The following is an 8,974-nucleotide window of genomic DNA, read 5'->3' on the forward strand; positions in this document are numbered from 1 at the left end:
TCCAAACCGCTTCCAACTCCAGGATTCTAAATTCTACAGGGGCTGGTACCGAACTAGTGAAAAAAAAAAAGGGGGCGGAGAAGTGAGCAAAAGCCGATGAAACACTCCTCTTATTCTGCGTCGGAGGGGTATCAGATACAAAGTGGAATTCGATACCTCACTTGGGCTAGGCTGAGTTTCACCGCGAATTCAACATCCGAGGAGAAATGTCAAGTAGGCAATTGAATGTCTAAGTCTAGAGCTCCGGGGAGATACCTAGGTAGAAGAAATAAACCCAGGCGTCATCAATAAAGAGATGGGGCTGATCTCGACCCCCTGGGGAGAGACGGTAGGTAGGGAAGAGAGGAGGGTCGAGAGGTGCTACAACGCCGGCTGAGAAGCAGAGTCGGCACGGTAGGGAGAGGACCACGTTCCTGCCCCAGAAGCGAAGGAAGAAAGGGTTGCAAGAAGGAAGTTGTCGGCTGGGTCCAACGCTGCTGAGAAACGGAGTTACGCAAGGAGGGGAATTCGCCTGGCAAGGTGCATCCCCGATGCCCTTGATAAAAGCCTGTTTTAGGGGGTGATGGGGACCAAAGCTGATCAGAATAAGAAGAGGAGGAAGCAGGATGTGAGGAAGCAGGGACAGCGAACGTAGACAAAGGGCCTGGCCTCGAGGTCGCATGGCTCACGACTCACTGTTGGCGTATGACGCTTTTGCGAGGATGTGTGTCATAGCACAGGCTACCGTAGGTTTTCAAAAGTACCAGTTCCTGTCCCTTTCACCCACTCGCATCTAACCGGTCTGCCATTTTCCACAGAGAGGCTTTTCTGACAATGTGCTGGGGCCCCCTGTCAGACTCCAGAATCCAAGGTCTTTTATCTTGACCTTGCCACGGGGGAACCTCATAGACCCGTGAGCCTGGCCTGCTCCCTTCCCCTCCCATCATCCTGTCAGATGGATGTCTCCTCAGGCAGGCCGCGGTGAAGGCCAGGTGACGCCTTATTCAAGGAGAGGAAACCGATCATGTACAAACGACTTGTAAAGAAGCCCCGCCAGGGAGAAACTGTGAGAGGCCCATAAATACTGCAGTGAGGACTGTTGCCCCAACCACAGGAGCTTCCTGGTCAAACCCTAGTGCCACCAAACAGGTGTGGTTACCGATCAGTTACCCATTCTGCTTTCTTAGAGCAGAGACAGTGAACCATCCATGATAACTGATGATGTTTATACTGACTGAGCCATCCATCCATCCATCCATCCATCAATTTGTTCGACAAATATTTTCTGAGCACCCATGTGCAGAGCACTATGCTCCATACTGTGGGATACGCAACGAGGTATATGACATTAATGCAGAATTTCTAAACAGATGTTCATTGAGCATCTGCTATGTGCCAGTGTTCTAGGCTCTGAGTTTCAAGAGTGAACAAGATAAATCAAAATCCCAGTCCTTATTGGGATTCTATTCCGGTAGCTCCAGGGCCTGGGACCAGCAGCCTTATAAATCAGGTCGGGGGAAAGGCCAACAACAATCAGTGTCAAGAATGAAATCCTTGTAGACGAGAGCCAACAGTTAAACATCTGTCGAAAGGTCCCGGTGATAAGGGCCTGCGGGCCCATCCGAGGTTCGATCATCCGGGTCTAAAACGCTTCCCGATGACAGCGGAACTGGAAAAGAGCCTCAGAGGGTGGCGGCTTTTCTGCCCAAGGGGGCCGTGTGAGAGGGCTTTCCAGAAAGGCAGAGCAAAAGAAGCAGTCCCAGCGAGGTGGAGAGGACCCAGGATGTCCAAGACGCATGGGGCAGAAAAGACTAGAAGAAGAGATTGAGAAAAGATAGTGGACAACCCTGAGAGCCAGGGCTGCATTTGCAGGGAGCCGTGGAGGCGTCTGAGCAAGAAGGGAGAGCCGGGCACAGAGCACGCGGTGGACAGAGTCCCACGTCCAGGAGACCGAGGAGGGCGAAGGCAAAGGAGCGTCTGTGTTCTCGGCCCCGACTCTGTGCCAAATGCCTCATGCACAGGACCTTGTTTTGTTTCCTGTTTTAAATATATATATTTTTTTAATTTGGAAACAAGCATGAACTTACACAAAAGTTGCAAGTACAGTTTTGTTCTTGAACCATTTGAGGATAAGCTGCTAATCCGAAGCCCCATCATCTCCATATGCTTTTGTGATGAATTCCCTATACAGAAAGACATGCTCTCATCTAGCCATAAAACAATGACCGAAATCAAAAAGTTAAGGTCGATCGTTACCATCATTTGGTCTTCGACTCAAATTCAACTTCCGCCAGTGGACCTAACAATATCCTTCAGCGTAAAACAGTCTGGTTCAGAACCTCACACTGGATTTAGCTGTCACGTCTCTTTCGTTTCCTTTACCCTGGAGCAGACCCTCTGTCAGTACAGAACCTCGCTTATGTCAAAAAACCTCGCTCTGTAGACACTATTAGCATTCCTACTGTGCAGGAGAAGAAACTGAGGCTCGAGAGGTTAAATAATGAGCCTGAGATGCTTCGGCAGCATGTGTGCTTCTGAAGACCAGCATCTGCTGTGCACAAGTGAGCAGTTCAGACTCATTCCGGTGATAACAGCCTAAGACTGATAAGGGACCAGCCCAAGGTCACGGCCATCGAAATGGAGAGAAGAAAGTGGATGTGAAGGACCACACCAAAGAAGAGTCAACTAGTGCCTGGTTTTTTGTTGTTTTTGTTTGTTTGTTTGTTTTTGTTTTTGTTTTTTTTTTTGATTGGCTAAAGATCTGCAACTATCTCAAGAGCTAGGAAAAAGGAGCTTTTCTTTTATGGGGTGGAGGGAACCAGGGTAGGGAAACAAGGCATGGGGGAGCAGGATGGATGGCTGAAGGCGTCCTGACCTGAAGTAAATCAGAGGCAACAAGGCAGGGGGTGTTTCTTGAACCTTCGGCATTTTCCAGCATCACAGGGCTCAGGTAAAAGTCAACACTGTCACGACAACAAACACATGTTCAACCTGTGTTTCCTCTCCGTATAGTGACAGTTACTTCCCAGGGATACTGTGCAGATTAAACAAGACCAGGGATGCCAAGTGCCAACCGCAGGTCACGGTGCCTGGTGAGCACGCAGTATTGTTCATTTCTTTTAACGTGGTGTAGCCACTGTGTAACAGAGTGCTCAGCACCATGAGGAATGAAAACTAGCTTGCAGATTCTGCCGCGCTGAGGCCAATAAAGGGTCAGAAGTAGTTGAGCACCTAGGATTAGGCCCCCAATAAGTTGTAACACAGATGGGAACCAATGCCGGGTCCTTCCTCCCTGCTGGTGTTGGACCAGCGCTTCGGCTGCAGAGCTCACCATCCTTCCCAAATCCACAGAGGAAACATCCCCAAGGTCCCTTCCTCCATGCAGGTGACCAGATGGCCAGATGCACAGATCTCTGTGGCACCTGCGGAACTACCAGATGCACAGACAGCTTCTACCCCTTCCCTGGTGCCTTTCCCTAGGCGGTGAGCAGAGACAATGCGGTCTTCTCCATCGTCCCCGGGCTGGCAATGCCAAGCCACAGGTGGTGACGTGAACACAGCCCTGGGTTCGGACTCGCCCAGCAATTTAATCGGGCTTCCTACACTCAGAACTGGTGCTGCACTAACTTCCGTTCTCACGCCTGCAGGCTGGGCGCACGCTCCGAGTCCAGCCTTCCTGCAGATGGTTGCTGGCTGGGCAGGGCAGTGTGCACAAACGCTCCTTCCTGCGAACCAGCTAAGGACCAGCGGCCTCAGACATCCCCGCCAGCCCATCACTCAGCCTGTCCCCTGGGGCAGCAGAGCCTGCCTTGTGATGCTGGTATAAATCTCGTTCCCTCTGGGCAGCCAGCCGGAGCTGTGCCAGTCGACGTTCCATCGCCAGCCTACTCATCACATGGTCCTTGGTTTCACTACCTGGAGCGACTCTGTCACTCAGGACCAGTGTTCACGGGCTCTGGGAAGCCGGGCCGTGCTGCATTTTGATGCTTTTCTTCCAGCTGTCACGGCACCGCAGACACCATCTCTAAGGAACGCCTCCTTTCTGAGTGCTACAAAATGCATCTGACACAGGCCTTGCGGTGCGTGTCCTAGGTGTGTGTCATTTGGGGGGGGGCGGGGGAAGGGAGGCGGAGGCAGGCTCAGCTCCCACTAGGCCTGAGACACATAAGCCTGAAGTGGAAACCAGAGGTAAATATGCTTTCTGAATGCTTCTCTGGTGCCTTTTGCTATGGAAAATGGGACTTAAAGTCAAACCCAACAGAAAAAAAAGTAAATAATGTAAAACAATCCATTTTCTTGTGGGTAGTCTCTGTGCTTGACACGAGAGACCAGATCGGAGCTCAGCTTCTCGCAGTCACCAACGGGGCTCCCCCACTCCAGCTCAGGACCTCAGCAAACGCTGCCTGGACCAGTCTGAACCTTCATCTTTTATGGCACTTTAGTTACAGGGATGTCTCTACAGAAACAAACACCACCACCTGCAAGCCACATGTGGCCTGCAGACAAGTTTATTTGGCATATCTACTCATAGCTTACATGTCTTAAAATCTTTGTCAAGATTTTTAAACCTGGAGACGTCACCTAAAAAATTAAGATTTCTGGATGTCCTTGTGGAGGGGGGCAGAAGAGCTAATAACACTGAGCCCACATGTCGACCTGGCAAAACCGACTAGAGCTAAGTTACCGCTGGACATGTGCTCTCCAGCTCACCGCCATGCGACACTCATTCATTTCTCGATCAAAGTCACTGAGTGCCTCCGATGGGCCGGCCTGTCCCAGGTCCTGCTGACACAGCAGGGGAACGACAGAGCCGAATTCCCCGTGGCTTCAGAAGGTGCGTGCCAGCATCCCCACCGTGTCCTGCCACCGGGGCAGGGTGGACGTAGGCCTCTGTCCTCATACTTACACGGTTGTTCCTTTTCTAGGGAAGTTAAAAAGACAGCACTGCTGTCCCCATCACTCTTGTAAGTTACTGAAGGTCCCCTGCAGACATCTGAATGGGAACATTTGTCCTAACCCTTCCGCTATCTGCCCAATACACTAGAGTAAGAATATGACACGCATTTTTGTATTTTCAGAGTGTATGTCATCATCTGTCATTAAGTATATTCTTAGCCGGTGAAAATATGGCTAAAAATGTGTGCTAAAAGTCGGTGAAATCAAAAGAATTAAAAGGATAACTTGGAGACTGTCGGGGATCTTGGCTCCGCCAGGGGAAAAGTGACCCCGAGTGGGCTTGAACAGTAGTTACTTTGACATCCTCTCGTGTCTGACCGAATGTAACTTACCAGAGCAGTTAATTCTCGGATGTCTTTCTCAGGTATCAGCCCACCTCCTGGAATGCCACTCAGGATCAGGGCGACCCCAGGACTTAGGTCTGCAAAACAGAATATGAGGATGCACGGGTCAGCAGGGGATTCAGGGTAACAGATGCAGGGACTCTGACGAGCCCCCCAATGCACACCGGGTGATCCCGAGACCCTAGGACAAGGGACAGCCGTGGTGCCAACAGCTTAATTGGTTCAGATCTCTCGAACATTTACTGGACAAAGAGTCTAGCTGTCCTCTACAGCAAAACGTCAATGGGAATGACCGAAAGTTGACGCCTCAGGGCAGAGAAGCACAGAGCGTGCGTGAGGCGGGCCCCTGTCAGCCTGGTTCCAACGAGGAGCAGAGGCTGGACCTCGGGGGCTGCCGTGGGCGTGTCAGCTCTGCACAGCTGAGCAGGTGGGGGGCAGCAGGCTCGCTCCTCCCATTCCTCCTGTGTCATGCCCTTCACGGGGCTACGCGCTCCCAGATGTCCTACACAGGACCTCACTTGGCCCCTGATGCACCTGGTCTTCCTTTTTGGTGAGTCATTCAGAGCTGGGTCTGGAACTCTAGGCGGAAAGTATCGTAAAGACCCATGAAACGGGCACCTGTAAAGCCATCTGGTCACCTGCACGAGGCATTGCTCCCTGTCTCCTTCCTCCCCGCTTCCTGGCTGACGTCACGTCGACCAGGGGGAAGGGCAAGGCTAGAGGGAAAGGGGAAAATCCAACCTTAGCCGAACACCGGCTGTGCGCGAGACGCTCGGCATGCAGTGCCTCATGAGCTCTCTATCCAAACCGATAGAGAGGGTGCCTTTTCATTCCTCTCTTTCCATTTTAGACTTGAGGAAATCAGGACTTGGAGGAATTTAGCAATTCTTCCCAGGTCGCACAGCCAATAAGAGGGAGGAGCAGGGACTATAATGCAGGGTGATTGAATTTCAGAGGTAAGTTCTTTACCATCAGGCTGGCTCCAAACATGACAATGTCTCAACCCTGGACAGTTCCAGCAAATACTGTGGTGGGTGGACTTTACCAACGTGAATCAAAATCAGGCTTAGAGAGTCTCTGTGAACTTACGCTTTCTTGTGATCCATTTTCCTTCCCACTAACTCCCATCATGACAGATGGCAGGGGGATAAGATCTCAGGGCTTTTCAAAGAAATTCAAAAGCTGCCTTCTTCTCCTCTGCCTTCCTAATGCCCCCCTAATCCCAGGAGATAATCAGAGAAGCAGAAGACGATGCTGAATTCCAAGGGGCCGTGTGCCAAGCATCCAGAGCAGAGGAAAGCCTGCACAGGCTCTCAGAGTCGGAGGCATTTAGCCAAGGTCCACTCAGCAAGGTCAGAGCACTGAGGGAGGCTGCTGAACTGGGCCTTCCTCTGTCCCCCTAGCTCCATGCCTTAAAATACCAGCTCCGTGCCAAGAGTCCGTGCTCTGAACTCACACGCCTAGGGTGGGTGTCCCCTGGGCATCTTCAGTGTGATGTGTCCTGAACAGAATTCTTAAATTCCCCACCCAGATCCGCCCCTGCTCTCCCAGTCTTCCCTATAATAAGTACCACTGTTGTCCACTTGGATACTAAACCTAGAGTCCTAGGACTCGATCTTTTTCACCTCGATTTATTGTAGAAAATTCAAATACGTACAAAAGGAGACAGAACCGTCTGATGGACCCCTACATAGCCGTGACCCAACTTCAACAGCTATGAACTCATGGCCACATTTATTTCATCGACACTCCATGCCCTTCCCCCTGCCTGTATTATTTTGAAGCATATCCTAAGTCTCAAAGTGTGGTCCGTGGGCTCCTGCGGGTCCCTAAGACCCTTCCCGGGGAACTGTGAGGACGTATTTGTTTTTCTGATAATACTAAGACATCACTTGCCAGTTTCACTGTATTGACACTTGTACTAATGGTGCAAAGCAGTGGGTGCCTCAGCATGAATCAAGGCAATGTGGCAACACTGTATTCTTTACTGCCATGGCCTCGCATTAAAATAAACACCAGCTGCACTTGAGACGTCCTTAATTAATAAAGTAGTAATAATTGTTCATTTGAATAAATCTCAACTTTTGAGTTCACATCTCTTCAATGTTGTATTCGGCAGAGTGGAAGTGTGCGTGTCAGCGTTTAGCTGCACACCAGAAGTATAATCGCTGCCTTGAGTAAAAACACTTGCGCAATATCTGAGTGACCAGCTAAACTAGCCACTTTTTTCACGGAACTCCATTTTTGCTTGAAAGTTTGACTAACAGACTCAAGTTATTCGGACACACATTTTCTCCAAAATGAATAACATGAGCTTGTTGTTTCAAGGACAGCTGACGACATTCCTTGCCAAAGATAACATTCAAACTTTAAAGACAAAATTAGAATTTTGGAAAAACTGTATCTGCCACCAATGCGTTTGCCTGACAGCTTTCAGATCAGCGGTAAATTTAACAAATGTGATTTTTTTTTTAATATTTTATAATGCAATGTACCAACATTTGGAAGATCTGCAGATTCAGTAAACCAATATTTGCAAGTGACCAATGAATGATAATACAAAATCTCACATGGGTCAAAACTCCATTTAAAGTGCAAGACAGACCAATGGACTGTAATGTTGCAGAGTACAAAAAGTCCATCAAAATAATTACAAACACGCTACCATTTTTGATGTAGTATCACAGAATAACATCCACAATTATTTGGAAAAGGCTATTAAAATACTCCTGCCTTTACCAACTACGTATGTGTGTGAGGTTGAATTTTTTTCAAAAGTTCCGGACAGAACATATTGCAACAGACTGAATTCAGAAGCAGATATGAGAATCTGGCCACCTTCTATTAAGTCAGAATATCAAAGACATTTGCAAAAATGTAAAATAATGGCACTCTTCTTGCTAATTTTTTAAACATAGTTATTCATAAAAATCACTTGTGTCATAAATATAAATAAATGGATATCATTTATTAAATATTCTAAAATTTTTAAGTTTTAATTTCCAATATAGTAAATATCAATAGTTACAATTCCCATTCAAAAAAGGTCCTTTGGGGTCCTCAATAATTTTTAAGTAGGTAGATGTCATGAGGCCAAAACAACTGCGAACTGCTGATTTGTACTATCGATGGTTCAGTTTGTATCTCTTAAAGATCAGGAGGCCCTTTTTTTTTTTTTTTTTAAAACATATCACAATCACACTCTTAAAATGAACAGCTGGCAGCAAAGCTGTTGCGGGGAATTTAGAACTGAAACAGAAACCGTAACTTGCAAACTGTACCCTGACTTATGAACAGATCATCTGTGCTAGACCAAGCCACATGCTTGCTAGACTATTTAAAGCACAAACCCCTTTAACACCAGTTCATTCAGACCCCTACGTTGCAGGTAAGAACAGAGAGACTGATCTTAAAGACAAAGTAATGCTGTCTAGATTCACGCATTCTAAAGATAAGACCACTCACTGTTGCAGCAGCTTCCAAGATGAACTTCTGGTCAGTTCCTGCCAAGAACCTCTGATAAACTCTAGCCTCCCCACCTTCTAAGTAGCCTTCCCTAAATGGTCTCTTTTCTAACTCCCCAGGGTTTCCCACAGGGTGTAGGCTCCTTTGCTGTAGCAAGCAATAAATCTTTGTTTTATACAGCCGTGTTCCTGCTGTGATCTATAGCTGATGGGAAGTGACAATCTTTCAAG

The 8,974-nt window shown here is 48.3% G+C and overlaps 1 protein-coding gene across 1 annotated transcript in view; it reads right to left on the reverse strand.

Moving 5' to 3' along the window:
- Positions 1–8,974, reverse strand: part of AGBL1 (ATP/GTP binding protein like 1) — a 545,529-nt gene that overhangs the window by 477,779 nt on the left and 58,776 nt on the right. Inside the window, exon 2 of the mRNA XM_023529006.1 lies at positions 5,268–5,356. Coding sequence (XP_023384774.1) covers positions 5,268–5,356 — 89 coding nt within the window. The remainder of the gene's footprint in view (positions 1–5,267; positions 5,357–8,974) is intronic.

The sequence above is a fragment of the Pteropus vampyrus genome, unplaced genomic scaffold (assembly GCF_000151845.1).
Source record: "Pteropus vampyrus isolate Shadow unplaced genomic scaffold, Pvam_2.0 Scaffold34, whole genome shotgun sequence".
NCBI classification, from domain to species: domain Eukaryota; kingdom Metazoa; phylum Chordata; class Mammalia; order Chiroptera; family Pteropodidae; genus Pteropus; species Pteropus vampyrus.